This window comes from Perca flavescens, chromosome 17 (assembly GCF_004354835.1).
Source record: "Perca flavescens isolate YP-PL-M2 chromosome 17, PFLA_1.0, whole genome shotgun sequence".
Lineage (NCBI taxonomy): Eukaryota > Metazoa > Chordata > Actinopteri > Perciformes > Percidae > Perca > Perca flavescens.
Genome location: NC_041347.1, coordinates 33,318,935 through 33,344,217, shown reverse-complemented (window position 1 = coordinate 33,344,217; position 25,283 = coordinate 33,318,935). Strand labels below are relative to the sequence as shown.

The 25,283-nt window shown below is 38.3% G+C and overlaps 1 protein-coding gene across 1 annotated transcript in view; it reads left to right on the top strand.

Moving 5' to 3' along the window:
* Positions 1–23,888, top strand: part of LOC114571643 (complement C3) — a 34,234-nt gene extending 10,346 nt beyond the window's left edge. Inside the window, exons 17-43 of the mRNA XM_028602692.1 lie at positions 2,617–2,685; positions 2,878–3,075; positions 3,187–3,304; positions 3,401–3,489; positions 3,730–3,869; positions 4,564–4,776; positions 5,039–5,102; positions 5,208–5,297; positions 9,332–9,538; positions 9,870–9,942; positions 10,073–10,232; positions 10,355–10,450; positions 11,209–11,359; positions 14,313–14,398; positions 16,781–16,858; positions 16,964–17,119; positions 18,945–19,007; positions 19,179–19,260; positions 19,398–19,446; positions 19,568–19,658; positions 19,814–19,903; positions 19,990–20,092; positions 20,240–20,329; positions 21,519–21,611; positions 21,724–21,807; positions 23,074–23,218; positions 23,423–23,888. Coding sequence (XP_028458493.1) covers positions 2,617–2,685; positions 2,878–3,075; positions 3,187–3,304; positions 3,401–3,489; positions 3,730–3,869; positions 4,564–4,776; positions 5,039–5,102; positions 5,208–5,297; positions 9,332–9,538; positions 9,870–9,942; positions 10,073–10,232; positions 10,355–10,450; positions 11,209–11,359; positions 14,313–14,398; positions 16,781–16,858; positions 16,964–17,119; positions 18,945–19,007; positions 19,179–19,260; positions 19,398–19,446; positions 19,568–19,658; positions 19,814–19,903; positions 19,990–20,092; positions 20,240–20,329; positions 21,519–21,611; positions 21,724–21,807; positions 23,074–23,218; positions 23,423–23,564 — 3,020 coding nt within the window. The 3' untranslated portion in view covers positions 23,565–23,888. The remainder of the gene's footprint in view (positions 1–2,616; positions 2,686–2,877; positions 3,076–3,186; positions 3,305–3,400; positions 3,490–3,729; positions 3,870–4,563; positions 4,777–5,038; positions 5,103–5,207; positions 5,298–9,331; positions 9,539–9,869; positions 9,943–10,072; positions 10,233–10,354; positions 10,451–11,208; positions 11,360–14,312; positions 14,399–16,780; positions 16,859–16,963; positions 17,120–18,944; positions 19,008–19,178; positions 19,261–19,397; positions 19,447–19,567; positions 19,659–19,813; positions 19,904–19,989; positions 20,093–20,239; positions 20,330–21,518; positions 21,612–21,723; positions 21,808–23,073; positions 23,219–23,422) is intronic.
* The last annotated feature ends 1,395 nt before the right edge of the window (positions 23,889–25,283 follow it).

The following is a 25,283-nucleotide window of genomic DNA, read 5'->3' as shown; positions in this document are numbered from 1 at the left end:
TGTGTGTGTGTGAGAGAGAGAGAGAGTTTGCAAGGAGGAGGGGGTGACGCAACCCAAGGTTTGCTTGGTCACGCCCAGATTAGCCGTTAGCTCATTGAAGCTAGGCTATGTGTTAGCTGCCCAAAAGCTATTTAGCCTCAATAGGGCGATAGTGGGCTGCGTTGCAACGCCACGTGACTAAGCTAGTCAGTTAGCTCTCAAACTAACATGTTGCTGACAAAGAGGGACACGCTGAACTACTTTGCTATGTGCTAGCTGTGTAGCTGTTCGGTATAAGTGACTCGCTGTTGGCCAGCTGTTCACTTGGGCGTGCGTGTGTATTTCCGAACGTGTTTGTGTGTGCGTTTGTTAGTGAAAGAGGAAAGAAAGCCCCTTACGAGAGGAAAGGCACTTTTAAAAAAAACCTGATTATCTCACTCAGTACAATAACTAAAACGTGAAAGGGGAGTTAGCAGGTAGCAGTTACAGTTTTAACAAGCTACATATTCAACACAAGATATCAACAGTATCATGATCAAATGATACATTCACGGAAATAGATTTGACTCGGCGGTCACAATTATAGATTAATAAATCAAACGTGCAGCAGTAGCGCTTATTAATCAGATCACATTAATGGCCACACAAATAGCAACAATAGCAAGTTACTCATTAATAAAACACACTATTTATCTCTGCCCAGACCGTAAGCCTTCTTACTGTGTGTAGTCCATCAGTCCGTAGGTTTCCACGAAAGAACAGAACCGGTCCATGTCGCTTGTCAGCGGTCACTGAGACAACTTTACCTCCAAAAGCAGCAGGGAGAATGTTTAGTCAACTTGAGAAGAAAAACGTTTCCTTCGTCTGCAGATATGAAAACACTTGCGTGTGGTTTCATAGGATCCACGGTGCTCCCAGCACTGAAATTAAATCCACTTTCTCCTGCTGAAGGGAGCTTGCGCGCTCCCTTCAGCAACGGGTTGCAATGGAAGACTGGGATTTTTGGGTGGTCAGGCTATTTATAGGTTAAGACCTCATGCTGTGTTTATGGTCCCTCTGAACCAATAGGAAGACTCAAAACTCTTGAAAGTGTGAAGACTACAATCCTGTAGTTCTTTAACTTCCGGCCAGTTGTGAGGCTTTTTCCCCTTTGGCTTGGACTTTCGCATAGAGGTGTGAACTCACCAGGCTGGGGCTCTTACATGTAGGCCTCTGTTTGAAAGACCACATGGTCTCTGAGTCTTTTGGGTCTGAGTGCCAGTTGGCCAGTGTTCTTTTGTACAAGATCAGTTTATGCACATTTGTTTGGATCCAACACAATGAAATATCTAGTCTAATTAAGAGAAGCAACCTCATAGACCTTTATTCATGGCCATAAGTCAAGTGCTTTTTTTTTTTTAGGAATAAACATCTAGTGGACAGTAGAAAAACTGCATCTTAAAGGGTCTTTTCAACTAAATTACATTATATTTCTTATTCCCCTTTTTTGGTATCTGGACATGCAGATGTTTCGGAGACATTGTTTGTGAAATCACTCGTTGCTGTCTAGCCAGAATCTCAGCAACAGATACAGTATCCTAAACTTTGGGCAAATAGAACCAAAACTGTCTGACAAATACCACTTGTGGTAGTCTATATCAACGACATTTCATTTCTGGGATTGTTGAGGTGCCACCAGAAATTTCCTCCCTCACCTTCAGCTTTTTTTGTGTTGGCATTCTAAACTCTTGTCGATTTATGAGCACTGGTTAACTGCTTCTCAGATTTCTGCAGGGTAAATTGAAACAGCGAGCTAGACTATCGGTCCAATCTTTTCTGTTGCACGGCCTTTTGAAGTACACGTTCCACCAAAGCAAGTTCTTTCCCAAGGCTCTTTTGCAGAGGCATCGTAATTGAGTCTGGTGCTTAGCGCCGCCCAAGACGATTGTGATTTGTAAAAAGAAATGCAAATAAACCAGAGCACGTTTTTCTCCTATCCCAGAATGCTGTGTGGACTAGCCAGACCCTTCTCCCCAGCGCTGTGGAGGAAGGTCTGGCAATGCGAAAATGCAAAAACTACACTTGGGGTAACTGAAATAATGTGTTTTTGATTGAGATAACCCTTTAAGGCATTTATACAATGTTTTAACATTTCAACATATAAAAAGTGCACTGTGATTCATTTTCTCACCCCCACACCATCCAAGTGTCTAACCCATAGACTGTATAAAATATGGAGTCAACATGACATCACCCATGAGTTTGTGAAGAGCCAAAACAAAGCTCAAAGTGGGCAGCCCACCTATCTCTCAAAGCAGAATGCCCTATGCAGAACTTTAAGCCTGAATATAGTTTAAAGGGGTAAGTTATAAAAAAGTACCAGCCCTAAAATGTTAAAGTTGTGCATTTTATTATGGTGGGCTAAGGGGATTGACTCCCCTTTGGAGCCAGCCTCAAGTGGCAACTCGATGAACTGCCGTTTTTTGGCACTTCCGCATTGGTTTAATTTTTTAGCACCAGAGGTTTCCGCTTGGTTTGACAAGATAAAGGACCTCACTGATTGTAGGAGTTTTATATATAACTATACCATGCAGGAATCACATCTAGTTCCAACCTTGTTGGGTTCTGTTAAAGATCTTGTCTGTGATGCGTTTCCAGAATTGAAATGTCCGGCCCCCAGCAGGAGGAAACGAGCTGCTACTATAATGGACGTCACAACCAGCTTAGGTAAGAACCACAGCTCTAAACTACCCAATAACCATATATTCATTCATCTTCTGTCACAGACTTCAGGCTCTCCACAATGTTTGGAGTTAGACTTGTTTGTGGTTGTGTTTGTAATGCTTTCCAGTTTACCATTTTTCTTTTGCTCTATGTCTTCTTCCTCTGTCATTCCTCCACAACCCTCTTTCTTCCCAGTGAGTCAATATCAAGACCAACTGCAACGTGAGTGTTGTTTGGATGGCATGAGGAACACCCCCCTCTCATACACCTGTGAGAGGCGCAGCGAATACATCAGTGATGGTGCAGACTGTGCTGCAGCCTTCCTGCACTGCTGCAAGGAGATGGAAACCCAGCGAGCTGAGAGGAAGGAGGATAGCCTTCTATTGGCTCGCAGTAAGACACAGGGACAAGGGAGGGGGGGAAGCCCTGGGTGGTTATTCATGGTCATACTGGTAGTTAGAAGACAGTCAAAACCGTAACATTTTTGATGACACTTTACATTAGGTGAGGAGGATGACAGTTACATGGACAGCAATGAAATTGTTTCTCGCACCAAGTTCCCTGAAAGTTGGCTGTGGACAGACATCAAGCTGCCTGCTTGTCCTCCCCACACACCTAACTGGTGAGTCAACTAAACTTCATAATGACTTCATAATGACACCACTAGGATTTAAAGCATTTTTTTTACTTTTACTGTTAACACTTTTCTTTGTTTCAGTGTCACCACATTTCTGACGAAAAATGTTCCTTTGCAAGACTCAATCACAACCTGGCAGTTCACTGGCATTAGTCTGTCAAGAACTCACGGTGAGGATTCAGTGCTGCTATCCTTAAAGGTTCTGTACTACATTCAAAACATTAATATGGCAGCAAACAAATAATATCTACTGTATGTAAAGATATAGAGGAGTAATGGCCCAAGCTATGAATCACATCATACTCCCTTTGTGTGTTGTAATCCAAGCTTCCGGCCAGGAGTGCGTGTTAGTGCATTTGGCTGTGAAAAAACACAAATAATTTTTTTTTTTTATCCCTCTCATTTTATAGGAATCTGTGTTGGCGAGCCGTTAGAGGTCATTGTCCGGAAGGAATTCTTTATTGATCTCAGGCTGCCGTACTCTGCTGTCCGTGGAGAACAGCTGGAAATTAAGGCAATCCTCCACAACTACAGCCCTGATCCTGCCACCGTAAGTCAGTGTTACTCTGCTCTGGTGTTTCAGGTCAGAGCCAATGAAACTATGATATTTTCTTAGGAGTTTGCAAAAAAAGGGCAAAAACAACAGGCAATATTGACAATGTGTAGCAAAAAAGAGAAGGATTGTAATCCTTTCTCTAGTCTTTGATAAGTGTAATAGCTGCTCACATGGTGGTCTGTCCCAGAACTTGGGAAACCTTATTGCAATATATACATTCTGCCTTTCCATTCTCCTGTAGGAAACCATGTAAAGCATTACATTTCCTAGGGATGCATCATAGTGGGGTTTCCATCAATGTATTTTTATGTGCATTTTGCAGTATCGCAAAATTCGAAAAAACTTCCTCAAATTCACAAAAAAAGATTTTACGCTCGCTTGAGGTGGTTTATGCCATTTTTGAAAAATTGTAATGCGCAAAATGGGAGATAGAAACAGCTTTGCCGAATAAGTTGTGACGTAGCGAACATGTAACTCACATGACTTTAATCCATCGGATGGGGGAAAGATCAGGAAATGGGTCCCATTCAGTACCCTGTACACTTGTGGCACAAGGCGCATAGTGTTGCAGTGTTTTAGTTAAGTGAAGGATCTGAATACCTCTTCCACCACTCAACTGATGATTATGATCCTTATTATGCACTACACATACTTCAGTCTTTTTCTCCATCTTTGTCTCGTTTTCAAGGTGCGTGTGGATCTGACTGATGAGGAGCATGTGTGCAGTTCAGCCTCTAAACGTGGAAGGTATCGACAGGAGGTCAAAATGGGGGCCCAAACTACACGATCTGTACCTTTCATCATTATTCCCATGAAAGAAGGAACATTTAGCATTGAGGTTAAAGCAGCTGTTAAAGATTCTTCGCTAAATGATGGAATCATAAAGAAGCTGCTGGTGGTGGTAAGAGAAAAGAACAAGCAATCTCCCATGTTAAAGTCAGTGTAGGAAAACAAATATCTTTTTAGGTTTAACTTTGATACAAATGTAAATTATATCAGTGTTTTCAAAATGAACTGTAAATAAGAACGAGAAACAGAACAACAACGAAGGAATATTTTAATCAAATTCAAACCAGAATTGTATTTTGTTACACCCCAGCAGATACAGATTGCTCCAAAATAGTTGTAATTTCTAATGCTTGTCCTCACTGTTGTTTTTCCAGCCTGAAGGCGTACTGGTTAAATCTCCTCAGATTATAATTCTAGACCCCACTACTAAAGGTGTAGGTGAGTTTACCCATTAAATAGCCACATTATGTAGTAATTATGTAATATTATATTTTTACCATTTGCTACCTGATCTCCCAACTTGCCTACTGTTTCTCCCTTTAGGTGGTATACAAGAAGAAATTATCAACAGTGGAATTCCTGTAAAAGATTTGGTCCGAAACACACCTACTAGCACACAGATCTCAGTGACAGGTCAGATATTACAGTTTTTTACAATCACTTTACTACTAATTTCAGAACCTTGACGTCATTTTTCAAAACTCTAGACACAAAACTCACAACGATCATCACTTGTAACACAGATAATAAAAAAAAAAAAAAAATCTACAACAAGAAAAAAAATCTTTAAATAAATCTTGCACTTGCACAATCATTGGTTCAAAAAACAAATATATTGTGAAATACCATTGAAACGTTACTTTAGATCACCCACACACAAGCTACCCATAGTTTCACTGTGTCATCGTTCGTACAATCATTAAATATTGTAGTACAAAATAGGTGATACATGTTTCATAATGGTACTAGATGTAAATACAGTACAGGCCAAAAGTTTGGACACACTTTCTCATTCAATGTGTTTCTTTATTTTCATGACTATTTACATTGTAGATTCTCACTGAAGGCATCAAAACTATGAATGAACACATATGGAATTATGTACTTAACAAAAAAGTGTGAAATAACTGAAAACATGTCTTATATTTTAGATTCTTCAAAGTAGCCACCCTTTGCTTTTTTTGATAACTCTGCAAACCCTTGGTGTTCTCTCAATGAGCTTCATGAGGTAGTCACCTGAAATGGTTTTACCTTCACAGGTGTGCTTTGTCAGGGTTCATTAGTGGAATTATTTCCCTTATTAATAAAAAAGCAAAGGGTGGCTACTTTGAAGAATCTAAAATATAAGACATGTTTTCAGTTATTTCACACTTTTTTGTTAAGTACATTATTTCATATGTGTTCATTCATAGTTTTGATGCCTTCAGTGAGAATCTACAATGTAAATAGTCATGAAAATAAAACGCATTGAATGAGAAGGTGTGTCCAAACTTTTGGCCTGTACTGTACATCCCTGTAAAAGTACTGCAGTAGTAGAGAGAGTACTACAGACACAGTGAAATCATTGAACAAAACCTTAAATGTACTGATGAAAAACAATACAGTATAATCACAACATAGGGTTATTTGAATCAAAGCTAAATAATTAGCTACAAAAAAGAAAAGAAAAGACAGTAGTACTGTAAAACATCAAATGCAGTGTTCCTCAACTTGCTTGTACTCTAAAAAGCAAAACAAAGAAGTGATTACTGTACTTGTACGTCTTCATCAACTCTGTCTTGTGGATTTGGCCACAGGTTCTCATCTACATTGCAATTCGCCAAACATCTTGGAAAAAACCTTTGGGCATGGCGAACAAGGTGGTACGAGTGTATATGTATATGTATATATACAGTATATATCTAAACATGGAATATTGTTTGTCTGTTTCTGTACAACTATGCATTAAGAGTTAGGGCTGGGCAATATATCGATATTGTATCGATATTGTGATATGAGACTAGACATCGTCTTTTTTTGAATTTGAATATCATAATACAGTTTTTTACAATCACTTTGGCACTAATTTCAGAACCTTGACGTCATTTTTCAAAACTCTAGACACAAAATGCACAACCAATGATCAAAATACTTTTCAAAACCCTAACACTTTTTCAATTGCTTGGATACAATACACATAAACCTAAGATCATGTGTTCATTTAACAAAGATCACCTGTTCAATATGACACAACTTAACATCAAAGTACTACTATTTCAAAAAGCAATTCACACATTACAGTTCAGATAATTGTCTGTTCATTTCATTACAAACATCTAACTATGATGATAAGTAACTGTTGCATTACTCTTAATGCATAGTTGTATGGAAACAGAAACAATATTCCATGTTTAGATCATGAAAGTTTCAAGATAACGAGATTCATTGTCACCAGTTAGCGTGGAGCATGAACCAATCAGAATACAGAATCTATGGATGTAATATTTCATCATCATTCTTTACTGTAATGTACAACTGTTTATCAGACACTGCTTCTATGGTCCCATGTACCACCTTTCAGACTATTTACAGTATTGACAGTACTGCACTATATGCATGCAGACCCTTGGAATTGCTTGTCCAATTTTGCCAACTCGTTACTGATGATTGAGATATATACTTTATATGTATACTGTATATATACATATACACTCGTACCACATTTTTCGCCATGCCCGAAGGTTTTTTCCAAGATGTTTGGCGAATTGCAATGTAGATGAGAACCTGTGGCCAAATCCACAAGACAGAGTTGATGAAGACGTACAAGTACAGTAATCAGTCCTTTGTTTTGCTTTTTAGAGTACAAGCAAGTTGAGAAACACTGCATTTGATGTTTTACAGTCTTTTCTTTTCTTTTTTGTAGCTAATTATTTAGCTTTGATTCAAATAACCCTATGTTGTGATCGTACTGTATTGTTTTTCATCAGTACATTTAAGGTTTTGTTCAATGATTCCACTGTCTGTAGTATTCTCTCTACTACTGGAGTACTTTTACAGGGATGTATTTACATCTGGTACCATAATGAAACATGTATCACCTATTTTGTACTACAATATTTAATGATAGTACGAACGATGACACAGTGAAACTATAGGTAGCTTGTGTGTGGGTGATCTAAAGTAACGTTTCAGTGGTATTTCACAATATATTTGTTTTTTGAACCAATAATTGTGCAAGTGCAAGATTTATTTAAAGATATGAATGCACAATGCAATGTTTTGAACATTACAAGTGATGACCGTTGTGAGTTTTGTGTCTAGAGTTTTGAAAAATGATGTTAAGGTTCTGAAATTAGTAGCAAAGTGATTGTAAAAACCTGTATGATATGGCATAAGTGTTGTCTTCTACTGCTTTTAAAGGTTGCATTACAGTAAAGTGATGTACTTTTTCATTTTTAAAGTGATGTACTTTTTTTACCAGACTGTTCTAGCTGTTCTATTATTTGCCTTTTCCCCACTTAGACATTATGTCCACATTACTGATGATTATTTATCTAAAATCTAAGTGTGATATTTTGGTAAAGCACCAATTATCATCGCAATATCGATATCGAGGTATTTGGTCAAGAATATCGTAATATCTGAAGAACTTTTGGGAAGGGGCGAAAATACTGGTTAGCTGATTGGATAAACCATCTGTCTATCACCTATGTTGGTGATAGACGGGCCAAATCAACCAATCAGATCAGCGAAGCGTATGAAAATACAACCACAAGCCAGGCTACCCCTGCTGCTGCTGCAGGCCAAGCATAGCTCGTTAGCTCAGCAAGCTAGCAACATGTTGGTAAAGGAGATTTGCCGTTTGTGTAACGAGAATTTAGGAATAAAAGAATAAAAGGCCCCATTTCAGGTTCCTGGTCCATATTCCAAAAGAAGGATCCAAGAGAAAAAAGCATTAGCGAGCAGCTAACAGAATTAGGGCTACCGCTGTCTGAAAATACTGGTTAGCTGATTGGATAAACCATCTGTCTATCACCACCTAACCTGCCTCAAAACCAACGCTGATTGGCCGGTCGTTTGGCGAACGGCTCCAAATGTTCTCCATCTCAAGATGCCAGACTGACCTGGGAGGAGAACTGGAGCTCACCAGATCAGGACGATCTCACGAGGCTAGAGTTTTGTGTCTAGAGTTTTGTGTCTAGAGTTTTGTGTCTAGAGTTTGTGTCTAGAGTTTTGTGTCTAGAGTTTTGTGTCTAGAGTTTTGTGTCTAGAGTTTTGTGTCTAGAGTTTTGTGTCTAGAGTTTTGTGTCTAGAGTTTTGTGTCTAGAGTTTTGAAAAATTACGTCAAGGTTCTGAAATTAGTGCCAAAGTGATTGTAAAAAACTGTATGTTATATTTCGGGATGTTATGTCATACAGTGCCTGAAAATGAACTCTGCATAGGTGCTAATTGATACTGTATTGTTCTTAATATTGTTATTGGTGATATGACCACCCCTACTGGTTGCATTTTAGTTTTGTTTAATTGTTTCTTCCCATTGAATATTTTTTTTGTGTGTGTGTGCGCGCGCGCGAGTGCGTGCGTGTGTGTGTGTGTGTGTGTGTGTGTGTGTGTGTGTGTGTGTGGGTATGTGTGTATGTGTATGTGTGTGTGTGTGTGTGTGTGTGGGTATGTATATTTGTGTGCAGGGAGAGAACAAGTTGCTGTGCTGGTGGAGAACGTCGTTAGTGGGAGCATTATGGGTACTCTGATCATCCAGCCCAGTGGCTGCGGAGAGCAAAACATGATCAGAATGACCCTTCCAGTCATTGCAGCCACATATTTGGACAAAACCAACCAGTGGGAAACCGTGGGCTTTCAGAAACGTAACAAAGCCCTCCAACACATCAAGACCGGTGGGCTCAAAGATGTATTTATTTGCACAGATACCAGATATCTTAATAATTGATTGATACCCTTCCGTGTGGGATTTTAAAGTTTCTGATTGGCAGAATTGATATCAAAAAGGCAGTGTGGTAGACAGTAATGCATGCTATATCCTTGCCCGACATATACTGTACAAGCTAGGGACATTGATAATTAATAGTCCGAAAGCAACACATAGACCATGTTTTAACCAGGGTTGTCAGTACAAAAAAACTATGCAACCAGAGTTATTTGAAATATGCTATAATCACAGAATGTAACAGGACTTCTCAAACTGGTTGTGTGGATGTTTGTGTCCAGGCTACCAGAATCAGCTTGTCTTCCGTAAAAGTGATGGGTCTTTTGCTGTTTGGGGTCAAAAGAGCAGCACCTGGTGAGGCATCCAAGCATCCATGAACACATATATAATTGTTTGCACATCCTCCTCTAACTTAGATTCTGACAATGTGAGGATGGTGTTTGTCATGTGAATAAATTAAACTAAGCTTCCTCTCCTCTCTAAGGCTGACAGCTTATGTTGCCAAGGTGTTTGCCATGGCTAACAATCTGGTGGCAGTGCAAAGTCAACACATCTGTGAAGCCATCAAGTTTCTGATTCTCAGTGGACAGCAACCTGACGGCTTGTTTCGAGAAGTTGGAAAGGTTTTCCATGGAGAGATGATTGTGCGTATAGTGATGTCATTGACATCTAATCTTAAACTTGGTGCTACAAAGATAGCTAATCGAGATGAATACAATTGCATATATGAATATGAAAAAATATGTGTGTATATGTGTGTGTGTAGGGTGATGTGAGGGGCGCAGATTCAGATGCCTCCATGACGGCCTTCTGCCTCATTGCCCTGCAGGAGACTCGCACCATATGTTCAGCCAGTGTTAATGTGAGTACTTCATCTGCAAACAGTGTTTTGTCTTTTTCCCTCACCTCTTTCATTTCTTCATTTACTGACTCCACAAGACACAAAGTGAATGTGCTAGTCATCTTAGTCTTTTTTAAACATTATTATTAGCCACTTACGTTAATGTAATTGTTATGATGTGCTCTTTGGTTCTTGGAATTAACATTTAGTTACCACTGTAAGTAATGTTACACAGACATGCTAGCGATTGCAGCCTACGTTAGAGCAGATAAAGACCTGGTTTTAAAAAAACTGCTTGTACTACCACATTCCCTTACTCAATGAAAAGGTCCCCAGCTCCTCAGAGCGAGGGGTTTAGTGAATGGTCAGTTTTGCTAAAAGGATTCTTTTGAAGCAATTGACACATTCAAAATGGAGACGTATTTGCTAATTAAAGGTTGTATTGTAAAAAGTGACCACTCTTCTACAGTCTACATCTCTGCTTTTAAATAATCTAGCAGATTAACAGACATCCCATTTTCACACCACAGACACCTCTCTGACACGAGTGGTGCTTAATGAGGCCTCGTTGTTGCGGTAATGTGATTGTTGACATGTCGAAGCGAGGCACCAAAATATCTTGCTGCCTTTCAATCCAGTCTCAGCTATTGTCCAAGGTTAAAATGCTCTGGCATTCCTGAACAGAAGTGGATATTTGAAGTAGATGCACTACTGTTATCTGACCCATTTGAAAGCCTTTTATGCTTACACTCTTCTTCCTTTCTTTTCCTTTTGTCCAGAGTCTGCAAGGCAGTATAGACAAAGCAGTGAACTATCTGGAAAGGCGTCTGCCCAGCCTCACCAACCCATATGCTGTTACCATGACGTCATATGCCCTGGCCAATGAAAACAGACTGAACAAGGAGATCCTCTACAAGTTTGCTTCCCCAGGTGTCGTCACACAGCAACATTCTTAAACTAAACCTCTGGTGGACCTGACTCCACAAGAACGGATAATGTTATATTTATGCATTGAATCCAACTATCTTTAACTAAGAACAGTTGGTTACACTTTAATTGAAGATATCTACATAATAGTGACATGACACAGTCATGAACGTGTAATAAACATAAACAACGTTTATGACATAACGCTTCTTTTAGTAAGTATCATTCGGTTTTGGTCATGACAAGTTATGGTAAGGGTTAGGTTGAGTTAAAACGCAACGCCCGGGATGGGCGCTGCAAGGGGCACGGGCACAAGTGGACCACTGGTGTGAATAAAATGGGTTTGGTTATATAAAAGCTGTTTAAAAGAACCACTGTACAGGAGGGACAGCAGGAGATTAAAATTTTAAATAAGAGGTCACCTCCACACCTGCCCTGGTCTCTCTTGTGGAGACATTACAAAATAAATAATTAAAATAAATAAAATAAACATACAGTACAGGCCTAAAGTTAGGACACACCTTTTCATTCAATGTTTCCTTTTTATTTTCATGACTATTTACATTGTAGATTCTCACTGAAGGCATCAAAACTATGAATGAACACATATGGAATTATGTACTTAACAAAAAAGTGTGAAATAACTGAAAACATGTCTTATATTTTAGATTCTTCAAAGTAGCCACCCTTTGCTTTTTTTGATAACTCTGCAAACCCTTGGTGTTCTCTCAATGAGCTTCATGAGGTAGTCACCTGAAATGGTTTTACCTTCACATGTGTGCTTTGTCAGGGTTAATTAGTGGAATTATTTCCCTTATTAATAAAAAAGCAAAGGGTGACTACTTTGAAGAATCTAAAATATAAGACATGTTTTCAGTTATTTCACACTTTTTTGTTAAGTACATAATTCCATATGTGTTCATTCATAGTTTTGATGCCTTCAGTGAGAATCTACAATGTAAATAGTCATGAAATAAAAAGGAAACGCACTGAATGAGAAGGTGTGTCCAAACTTTTGGCCTGTACTGTATATAGAGAGAGAATTGTGTAAATAAATAGCCCGGCGTCGCAATCAGAAATGCTATCCCAATATTAAAGACATATTATTTAACCTCAAAAAATAAAGTAAAAACATGTTAAAGGTCTAAAATACTGTCTGAATTGCTTTCCCTTGAGGTTAAAAAATACACATACCATTAACAATTAGCAATAAGTGCTGTGTATAAAGTGCTTAAAAAGTAAAAAGTGCCACACAATAAATAACCATAAATAATTTAAAATACATCATAGAATAAAACCACACTCTTAGTAAAATAAATAAAACCAATGGCATGTGTATTATCATGTTAAAATGTTGAGGCAAGTAATTCAATGTGTAATAATACTACTAATAATAAATATTAGCAATAAAGAAAGAAGCACAATACTAATATTAACATATTAGGTAGGACCCCCTTTGCAGGTAGATATTAACCCCCGAAAGGAAAGAGTAATAAAATCTGAGAAGCATGCTAGGGTTAGGGTTAGGGTTCATGTGTCATGACAGTGTGATGTCACTCTTATGTAGATACCTTCAAGTCAAGTGTTACCGAACACTTTACCTCTATTCGGCCTGGCTTCTCCCGGGGCTCTCCTGCTTCTAAAAAGACTGGGCACAGCAGATGTTTCCGCAAAACCCTTGCTGTTACTTCCAACTATCTCTGAATGCTTGTCCCTGCTGTAGTCATCTTCGGCAAAATTTCCCAGTAATGATGTTGTTGCTTTTGCGTCATATCTGGGCATTTTTACATCGCACAAAGTTATTGTTTGCATCGTTCTACTCCTGTTGGTAATTTGGTGGTAGCTTACGGTCATTACTCGGTCCTCTCTTCTTTCTGTAGCTGCTGCATCCAGGCACAAAACACCATGGAGGCAGTTTGTGTATTTATATTCTTTAATCGGTCAAAGAGTAAAATATAAAAGGTGCCTTTCTAACTTTTTGTATACAGAGCCGCAGGTTTGGGAATTGGGATTGAGCGGGCGTCAGAATCTCTTGTGCAATGCATGTTGTTACATGTAGGCACTGCTGACTCAGTGCCGCTAAAGCGAACACAGCCTTGTCGGTCAATATAGCATGGCCTGAGGAATTTATTGCTTACATTGACTACATTCAGTCAGGCTCTCATTAGAGGATGGATACCCAAACCGAGCCCGACGGGACCCGACAGGCCGAGTTTGGACAGATATTTAGAAATTATGTTTGGGTTTGGGTCGGGCTCTGTCACATCAGCGCAATAAGGCATTTGTTGTAAAATGGGGCTGCGGCTCCTTTAAGAGAGCTCAGTGCGTGTGGGTGTGTGTGTGTGGTAAGTGGGCAGAAGAGAGAGAGAGAAAGAGGAAGCAGACGTGTAGAGGCGACCGGAGTAGAGTTGGTGGAATAAGTTTAAGTTTTGTACACAGTGTGTGCGGTGTCCGAAATAAACCCCAGAGTGAAAGCCAAGTTCATTCATTTGCTCACCAGAAACGGGATTTTAACCCCGACGTTATTCATTGTATAACATTGGCCCTGGAGGTAACGAGTCTCCGCTGGTTTTCTGATCATGGTCAGAAATGAAGCAATCAGGAGGTTAACACATTGAACATTTTAAATTTAAAACAGCTTTTTTACGTGGGCTTGTTACCCCTTGTGCACTGATGCGCTCAGTGCCTTCCTACAGTTGCTTAATAAAAGCCGGGCTTTCCACACAAACAAACGTACATGTGTCATTAGTATGAGAAAAAAATTACTGGGGTCGGGTTCGGTTACAGCTCTGTCAGACGCAGGCTGGGCTCAGACAAAAAAATGCGGCCCGATCCGCACTCTAGCTCTCATGTAGCCTGTATGTTCATTTCCACTTAAATTGTCTTACAACGATAAAACAATTACCGTTAAATGCAAGCATATTAATATAAAGATATTTGTGTATGTCTTCCTCAGAGTTATCCCACTGGAAGACACCTAAGGGATACGTTTACACACTGGAGGCCACAGCTTACGCTCTTCTCGCTCTGGTCAAGGCTGAGGTGAGCATTTCCCACTTGAGTATGTCTAATCAGGACTCTGACAGAAAACATACAACTGAGTCCTCATCCATGCTACCTCTCTGAAAGGGTAGGGGGTTTACGAATCAGTCAAATGTGCCTCAGTTTTACACTTTTTAAAGTCAGTTTGTGTTAATTCTAGTGGCCACTTTGGACAAAAGCAATAGTGTTCTTACCACACCTGCTGTTGTAAAGATTACAAGCAGTAAGAGTTCATTGTAGCAACCAAAGTAATAACATATATTAATATGGTGCATGTCATGAAACCCAAGGACTCTTTACACAGGTACTGGGGCACAAGGGAAAAGAAAATATTAGGCCAACACAAACACGGACAGAGAAGGAATAAAAACTGGGCGCTAAATAGAAGGCGGACGTAATTTTATATGAAGATTTTTAAGTTATTTTTGTTAATGAAATAGACATATTACATACTACACGGACAATTCGGGGTGGGTTTTGAATCATTTACAATCCCGTAATTGTTTCCATCTGTTGAAAGCCCGACCCAGATCCAGTCACTCTGTCAGTTGTTCTTCGTTTAATTTCCTTTTTTCCTGTGATGGCCCTGCCCCAGTATCAGCCATAACTAGCAGATAACTTCTGAAATCAAATTAAAATACAATTATGCCTATAAGGAAATATCCTGCTACCTTTTACCTGGCTGGATACAATAACACAGGCTTTTCTGATGTTACAAAGAAATCTGAGACCCGTCAGAATGTGTGACTGTAGCGCCGTCTTCCTGCCGCAAATCATTCTGTGACTTCACAGGGAAAATTGGACCAGGCAATGGCACTAATTACAGTAAAACTAAATAAAAATAGTGTTCTTTTCACTGTTAGTCTTGTTTGCTTTTACAGGTCATTTATGATCAATATATGAAAAATGACACAATTTCAGAAACATTAAAAAGTTACATATAGTAACTTTAAGTAACCATATTTTTCCATTTGTTAATTTGGCTCATGTCGACCTTTTACATTTATGGTGACTATGGGTAGTGGAAAAAATCAATATAGCATAGTATTGCACTATATTCCTGTGGCAATACTGTATCGATACACAGACGCCAAGTATCGATCTTTGATTATACATGTGTTGTGATGTCAGTTTGTCTGCTTGACAATCGCATTTTGCAGCAATAAAATGAAAGTGAGATGAACAAACAGAGAAATGTATCTTTTTAGATTAAACAGATGAGGACAAAGTTTCCTTTTGGGGACATAATTTGAAATTGGGAAAAAATTGGAAAAAAGGTAATATATTGAAATATATCGCAGAATATTACAATATGTTTAAAATCGCAATAATATTATATCGTGACATAAGTATCGTGATGATATCTTAGCGTGCCTCTGATGATTCCCACCCCTACTGGTGACCGCTTCACAGAGCACTTTATGATTGAATATGGATACATAGACGGCATTACTCTTCCCCTTTTGCAATGACTTAGTATTGAGTTGACATATTACGGAGGATATATTTATTCATAATTCAAATTGAAAGTCAAAAGAGAAAACGAAGCAAGATCAAATTAAAAATATTATTATTTTACTATGCTATTAGGAAAAATCGTGCCATAATTGAATTTAAAAAAGAAAGAGCAAAGTTGAAATGAAAAATGATTGCAAAAAGTCAAATTTAAAAGGCAAATCTTAAATATAAATGCTTAAACTGAATTTGGCAATTGCCCTTTGACATTTTAAGATTAACCTTTTCTATTTGGATTTAACATTTGACTTTTCCATTTCGATTTAACATTTGGCTTTTCCATTTGGACTTGACAGATGTCAAAAGTGTATGTAAATGAGGAGGCGTGGCCCAAAGGCTGGTGGGATAACTATAACTTATAGACGGCGCCAGTTCAAAGTACCTCTTATCAGTACAGAGGCTGGTAAAACAAGCCTGTTCTACTGAAGTCCTTGGTCCTGGAACAGTCTGCAGGCCAAGCTCAAACTTGAGACACTCATCTCTTTAAATTATTTTAAACTTGAAATATTTGTTGTGGTACCTATTGTTGCTGTTTTGATTTATTGTTGTTGGATACTTTCTATGTGACCTTATCATGGCTAGGTCTTACTTGCAAAAGAGGTTTTAATCTTGATGTGACTTCCTAGAAAAAAGAAAGAAAAATTCAAGGACATGTAGTTTGTGATTGACTGCTTTTATCAGGCAAGTTTCAAATCTCTGCTGTTTGATTGTGTCATAATAGAAACAAATGATTTAGAAGCTCTATGCTAGGCTTTGGAAAATGGCAGATTACAATCTAAAGTATAACTGTAAAACAATCAGTTTTACTAAAGTTATCAAAGTCATGTCAGAGAATTTCAACCATTGACTTGCCTTCTGTTAATAAAGGCATTTGAAGAAGCCAGACCTGTTGTGAGATGGTTCAACACACAGCAGTATGTGGGCGGAAGCTATGGATCAACTCAGGTAACACAGACCCCTCTCTCCATCTTGAAACCTGCAGCTTATGTTAGCTCATAACCTATTTTCCTTCGAAATCTTGTTCCCCTCCCTCACTCTTTTTCTCTCTAGGCTACTATAATAGTGTACCAGGCTATAGCGGAGTACTGGGCTAGAGCTAAAGAACCAGAGTATGATCTGAATGTGGATATCTTGTTGCCAGGCAGGTCAAAGCCTGACAAGTTCAACTTCAACAGGGACAACCACTACGCCACCAGAACATCTAAAGTGAGAAAACACACAAACACATAGTGGTTCATTAATATCATCAGTCATGGGGCCTGTTTCACAAAAGCAGAATATATAAATCCAGGATAACTGGTAAAGCGAGGCTTGACCTAGTCTAATCTGTGTATCCTGGCTTGGTGCGTTTAACGAAGGCCACGCGAGGCTGAGGAGGAGAGACTAGGTCGAACCAGGATGAAGTAATTCAGATAGATGCGCGTCCACGGCTTTCCTCAAAAGATTGTTCATACTTTATACAGAGTGAGCAGCAGCTTCTCGTGGAAGTATGATGACGTGAAACACATTATTTGTATAAAAAGAAAATAAACATGGCCGCTGTAATAAAAGAAAGAAAGAAGAAAAGAAAGCGCAGCAGACGATCACGGACCGACTGAATGTGTAAGTAGCCTAAAAATATACATTAACTGACCACTGCTCTGAATTGAAGCTGTCATAATCCTACCATTCAAGGATTAGGCTACTAATCATTTACACAAATTAACAGTTGTACTCTTTGCCTTAAAAGTGAGCAGAAGATAATGTTCCTCAGGAAATTTACCATGAAGATTTCTACAACGCTAGAATATGAAGCGTAAATATCTCTTTCACTCTGTTCCTCCCTCTCTCTCATTGGCTAAAATATTAATTTCCTAAGTCATATTAACTTCCACTACTCGCTTTTAATGCAACGTGTACAACTGTTTGTTTTTGCAAATGACAAGTGACACATTGAATGTTTTCATTTAAGAGCAGTAGTTCATAAATGTATATTTTTAGACTATCATTTAGTCTGTCAGCTATTATCTGTCACGCTTTTTCTCGCGTTTTTTTATTTTTGATAGAGGACGAGTTTCCTTCTCTACATATTATATGCCTTGCTCCCTGGTATATATGGACATAGAAAATAAAGACACTGAAGAAATTCGACTATAAAATCTAGAAACTATAAAGATAATAAAGTGATAAATTCCATGCACACTATAAACATGAATGGAACAGAGTATATTCATCAGTTATTTCCCCCCACGCAAAATATAAGGTCAAAAACATTTGTTTTCAACCTGTTGTTACATGAATATACAGTAGCCTAGTTATATATATATATATATAGAACAAACATGATCCTTATTGTTAAAGAATAAAAAAAAAAGATCAACTAAAATAATTCAAGGTGCATTGGTCAACTATAGAAATGTACAGCATTGTATGTGTTGCCCTTAGTAACAGACTTTATTTAAAACACATTTGACATTTTATCAGCCTTTCTAATTATCTCAACAACTGCCGTAATATATTCATCAAACTTCTTACAACAATATGAACAGCAGTCTTCCTACAGCAATATAACAGTAACAATGACTGTCACATGAATAATTATAAAAAAAAATAATGGTCACAACTTTAAATAATAATGAAACAGCATTTAAATAATGCTGAAAAATGAACAGCAATATGCACCTGTTGTATTTTAATCCAGGCTGATAACAATAGGGTAAAACCACTGCTGGGTGATCAGAAAAGGCTCCAGGATTAAATAAAGTAGTACCAGGCTAGCTGCACAGAATAAATCTCCATGGTGATTTATGTGCCTCCGCTTTTGTGAAACCAAGTCAAGGCTATCCAGGATAACTGGGACATCCCGGCTTAATCCCTTATCTTGGTTTTGTGAAACAGGCCCCTGATATTTTCTGTTTGTTTCTTTTGATGATCTCTGACTGTGTGTGTGTGTATATGTGTGTGTGTGTGTGTGTGTGTGCGCGTGCGCGTGCGCGTGCGTGTGCGTGTGTGTGTGTGTGTGTGTGTGTGTGTGTGTGTGTGCGCCCCACAGATCAAAGATATAAACCAGAATGTGAAGGTAACTGCCAAGGGCACAGGAGAAGCAACGGTGAAAGTAAGTACAAGTTATTATTGTTCTGAGTTTTATCCTCAGTTGATTATTGATGTCTCTTTTTTGAATCTCAGAAGAGACCAAGTATTTGTTTCATCTTGTTTGGACTATATTTTTAAAACAGATGTCTATGATTTCATCACATATAAAGATGCACTTTTATCTGTCTGACAGATGGTGTCTCTGTATTACGCTCTGCCTAAAGAAAAGGAGAGTGACTGTCAGAAGTTTAACTTGTCATTGCAGCTCCTGCCAGGTAATTTGGTGCCCTCTGTCTCTTTCTTTATTCATCGTTATGTGTTGTTTAGGTACAAACAACATAAGGTACCTTACCTTATGTGAAACAAATAAACAAAATACTAAATTACTATATACAATATTTTGCTCATGCAGAGAAAATGGATGAGGATGAGAACACATACAAGCTGCGAATAGAGTTTTTGTGAGTATAATCAAGAAGTCATGAGTGAACTGTGAAGTGTTGTTCTCATAATTTTAAAATCTTAAAGGATTTTAGCTTTTTTTATGCTGTTATTTAATTATTCCATCAATGCTGTGTGCAGGTATAAGGACAATGACAGTGATGCGTCCATGTCAATCCTGGATATTGGCTTGCTAACTGGCTTCACCGTTAACACAGCTGACCTGGACTTAGTAAGAACATACAGATACACGTCATGTATCCACATCCACATACAGTTCAGTCAGTGTTTATGGTTGGGACGAACAAGATGTTTTAGAAAGTTTAGAAAGTTATCTGACTGTGTGTGTGTGTGTGTGTGTGTGTGTGTGTGTGTGTGTGTGTGTAGCTGTCTAAAGGACGAGCCCGCATTATTGCAAAATATGAGATGAACACAGTCCTGTCAGAAAGAGGCTCACTCATCATCTACCTGGATAAGGTTAGACATCACTGTTTCCTACCTCTGGACTTTTTCTCTCTGCCTTGTTCTTCCTTTCTTTATCTCTAGCTCACATTTGTCCACAGGTTTCTCACACACGACCAGAGGAGATCACTTTTAGGATCCATCAGAAGCTGAAAGTGGGAGTCTTACAACCAGCTGCTGTGTCTATCTATGAATACTATGACCGTGAGTCTCAGAGACACTTTGAAACATATGATGCCTCCATGTGCATTGCTGCCAATAAATGTCAGAGATAACACTTGATAAGCAGACATTATTACCTTTTTAAATTATTTCATGTACATTTTCTGAAATCTTTCTTTCCCATTGCAGAAACACATTGTGTTAAATTCTACCATCCAGAGAGGAAAGCAGGAAAGCTGCTGCGGCTCTGTACAAGTGATGAATGCACATGTGCAGAAGGTAACCAGGACCATGTCAAACTGACCTAATCTGTCTACTGTAAACATACATTTGTTATATCTGAAATTCTTGAACAAACACCTAAACCCAACACTAACATTGTGCTTTGTAGAGATAAAGCATTGATCCATCATGTGGGGCTTATCATCCTGCATTGACTGTAAACTGCAGCAATTTATTATTTTACCTCAAAGTTGGGGCACTTAAGGCTGAGAGAAGATTAAACAAGATAAAGAGTCTACAGCCATGCTAGTGGCTCTTAGAGGCTGTACCTGTGCACTTTCAACCTTTGGGCTAAATGCTAATATGCTCAAAATGACAATGCTTTCATGCTGTCGCATCTTAGTTGGAAATGTCATTCATTTTGCAGCTTTTGGGTCATGAACATGAACATTTCACAAATTAAAATTTTAAAAAGCATTTCATTAAAAGAAAAAAAGAAAGTCAGAATGTACCTAGGAAAAGATAAATGTCTGAATGTAATTTAATGGCAATCCATCAAAGTTGTTGAGACGTGTTACTAAAAGCTAAAAATGTAAACCTGCTGGTGGCGCTACAAGAAAATTCAGGGAGTCACCAAAGTCATTTAAATTTATCCTCTGGGCACCATGTGTATCTCTACCGGATATTATGGAAATCTATCCTTTAGTTGTTGAAATTCTTCCATCTGGACCAACGTTGTGGGATTACTGACTGACAGACAGACATGGTCACTATTAGTGGCAAACTTTGCTAAAACTGATGGTCAAACCATGATGACATCACCAGGATTGTTCTCTCAGAGTATAGAAAACTCCCTTCAGAGCTACAGAGGACAATGTATAAGCATTTTCTCAGGCTGAGTAGTACTTGTTGAAATGGTAAAGTATACTGTACATCCAGTAGAGTGCCTTTTAAGATCTGTTGAAGGAGATGGAAGTGGAATTACATGTTTTAGTAAATCACCAGATTGTAAATTGTAAAATAATCATTACAATGTTCCATCAAAGCAACAAGCACCTGCAGGATCAAGTATTGTCAGAGCAGCGGGCTAGCTAAAGAACAACTCACTAACATACTTAAATTGTGTGTCAGATACAGTTGCACTTACCCATCAACCCATCCACACACATCCACATCTTTTTTTTACAGCTTTTTTGATCAGTTTTGTATGTTGTGTATTTACGTTGTGCCTATTGTGTATTTCCAGAGAACTGCAGTATGCAGAAGAAGGACAAAATCACCAATGATGAGCGAACAGCTAAGATCTGTGAGAGTACACAGACCAGCATAATAGATTTTGGTAAGAGAGTGTGAATGGAATGTATTTATAAAGCACTTTTATCAAAAAAAAATGTTGTATGTTGGTGTGAGTAAGTGAGCTTACAATCTGCTAACAACTTGGTTGTCCTCAGCGTACAAAGTGAGACTGGAAAGTTTTGAAGAAGATGTGTCCACTGACATTTACAAAGCAAAGGTACTGGAAGTCATCAAAGAAGGTAGGTATTTATCTTTGAACTGCCTGAAATGTACAAGACACTGTTGTGTTTTTCCAAGGTCCCTTAAAGGTGATAGTGACATAACAATTTGTTTTCCTCTTTCTGAAATGGTTTGGGCACACTGAATCTCAATGGTGTTTCCAAACAGACAGAAAAATTATTGTTCAAAATGCACTTAAATGCTTTCTTGCAGAGAGTTAGATGAGAATGAAGCTACCTCTAGTAGCCGGCTAACTTAGCTTGCATTGTCAGGCAACCAGCGGACACTCCAGAAGTTATTGGTCCTGGCCAAGAAATTGACCAGTTGACCCCCTTAAAAATGCAAATTGTCGGGCGCCTGGGTACCTCACCTGGTAGAGAAGGCGTCCATATATAGAGGTTTACTCCTCAGCGCAGCAGCTGCAGGTTTGACTCCGCCCTGCTGTCCTTTGCTGCATATCATTCCCCCTCTCTCTCCTCTTTCATGTTTTCAGCTGTCCTATATAAATAAAGACCTAACATGCCCAAAAAATAATCTTAAAAAAAAGATTCTCACTGAAGGCATCAAAACTATGAATGAACACATATGGAATTATGTACTTAACAAAAAAGTGTGAAATAACTGAAAACATGTCTTATATTTTAGATTCTTCAAAGTAGCCACCCTTTGCTTTTTTATTAATAAGGGAAATAATTCCACTAATTAACCCTGACAAAGCACACCTGTGAAGGTAAAACCATTTCAGGTGACTACCTCATGAAGCTCATTGAGAGAACACCAAGGGTTTGCCGAGTTATCAAAAAAAGCAAAGGGTACTAGCAAAGTACATAATTCCATAAGTGTTCATTCATAGTTTTGATGCCTTCAGTGAGAATCTACAATGTAAATAGTCATGAAAATAAAGAAACACATTGAATGAGAAGGTGTGTCCAAACTTTTGGCCTGTACTGTATATATATATATATTGTCGTTTTGCGTTTGCGTTTAAGTGCTGGTAGGTGGATTTTGTTCTTTGTGCAGAGCCAGGCTAGCCGTTTTGCCCTGTTTTCAGTCTTAGTGCTAAGCTGAGTTGCGTGTAAGCTACGCAGTCATAAGAGTGGTATCGTTAGAGGTATCAATCTAACTCTCAGCAAGAAGGCAAATAAGTATTTCCCCAAATGTCCAACTATTTCTTTAAGCATGATTTCACTGGGAATATGAGAATACAACACAAATGTTTTGTACTGCACCTTTAGCTTTGCATTTAATCCTTACTTTCTCTCTGTTCTCCTATACTTGAATTACAGGAAGTCTTGATGTGGGTCCTCTGAATAAAGTGCGCACATTCCTCAGTTATCCCCACTGCAGGGAGTCTTTAGATCTGGGGACGGGAAAAACTTACCTTATCATGGGCACGTCCAAAGATATTCACAGAGATGACCGGCAACAATCGTAAGTTTGTTCTTTGTGTGAATGTGTGTGGAGTTTGCATTTAAACATTTTTGCTGTTTTCTATTAGTAAATCAAAGCCTTTCTTGTACTCTATCTTACGTGTTACTCTCACTATTGATAGTGATTGTGGGAAGGAGTGAGGAGGCTTTTCATGTCATGTTACAGAGTGTTACAGATGTGTATTGTTCACTTTGCTTTCCTCAGATTTCAGTATGTATTCGGAGAGAGAACCTGGATCGAGTACTGGCCCACAGAAGCTGAGTGTCAAACTGAGGAACACAGAATTACCTGTCTGGGCATGGAGGAGATGGTTCAGCAGTACCAAATCTTTGGGTGTCAGCAGTAATGAAACTCAAGAAAAGAAAATGTTCATTTTAAATTGTTTTTTATTTTGCATCATTCTTATTATGTAAAACATTCCCTGCTATGGTATTTGATGGCTTACAATGTTGCACTGTGTTGATTAAAATGTAATGGTCTTAAATCTTATTGTCTTTGTATGAAAAATAGACACTGATTACTGTTACTTTGGTTGTGATTCAGAATATATACGCTCATGTAGATCAATTAATGATACCTGCAGCAGTAATAAAGCTGACATTTTAAGCTATTGTAAAGCCACTGTCAAAAATAAAATAAAAGTGGGCGCCTGAGTAGCACACCTGGTAGAGGGGGCGTACGTATATAGATGTTTACTCCTCAGCGCAGCGGGTCGACTCTGACCTGCGGCCCTTTGCTGCATGTCCTTCCCCCTCTCTCTCCCTCGCTCTCTCCCCTTTCAAGTCCAAGCTGTCCTATAGAAATAAATGCCCCAAAAATAAAATCTTTAAAAATAAAATAAAACTATGTGTACCTGAAATGCTGTTGTTTTATTAGCTGGTTTAGCAAGGAAATCACTTTAAATAAGTGTCATGATGCAGCAGGTGCAAGTAGCCCTATCACACAATTGAAATGCATTAATTCATAAATGTATCCCTGTCCAACAGTATCGTTGAGATTAAATTCATATATTGATAATGATTAATGAACAGACTTATTCCTGCAGATACACAACACATAACTGAAAGTAACAGTATACCCACACTTGGAATGCCATTTTATTCAACAATAAATAAATGAATAAATACATACATGAATAAATATGCCCATTAATACATCTTAAAATAAATAAATGATGCTATACATAAATAAATGAGTCAATATAGTTCAATAAATAATACATAATTCATTTTAAAATAAATATACTTAATTTCAGATAAAACATATTTATGTGAAAAAAACGAGCATTGTGGATCTCCCATTGCTCACTATGAATAAAAATTATAACAAGAAAAAACTTTCAATGTACATATGGGCATTTAACTAGTGTGTCAAATGTAAGCCTATCCTTTAAATGGATGAGACAGTAGTGAGGAGAACTAAAGGTGCATAAGGAGGGACGTGAGTGGATAAAAGGAGAGTTCTGCAGAGCAACGGTCTACATGTGTCTGACCCAGCTGTGGCTGCTGGCCTTTCTGGCCTTTTCTTCTCTGACTTCTCTAGCTGATGGATCTCCATTGTAAGTAGACCTGCCTTACCTTACGTCATACACAATCCTGCAGACCCTGAAGGCCTGTTCAAAATTGCTTTAAATTTAAAGGACCTAAGATTTTATCAGCTTTGCTTTATGATAACCATATTTTGATTTGTAAAACGTCAGTTTTTCTTTGTTACTTTGGCACAATTCTGAAATGACAATAATTCTCAGTACATCACTTTTACAGCTCATTTTCCCATTAAAATGTGTTTAATTGCTTTCACACATGTGAAATGTCTGCTCTTCAAATGACTCAGTGATTCGGTGTGTTCAGTGTGTTGTTTCTGTTGACCAAAATGGGTTACACTGCTTTTCTAATTAATTGTATTAATAGTCTAATTGTGTCTGCAATATACTAAAATAATTTTTTTTTTTAAAGTAACTCTGATAACCTTTTTAATATTAATGTTTTATATATGTGGCAGGGTTAGCTCAGTTGGTAGAGCAGGGGCACATATATAGAGGTTTACTCTTCAACGCAGCGGCCAA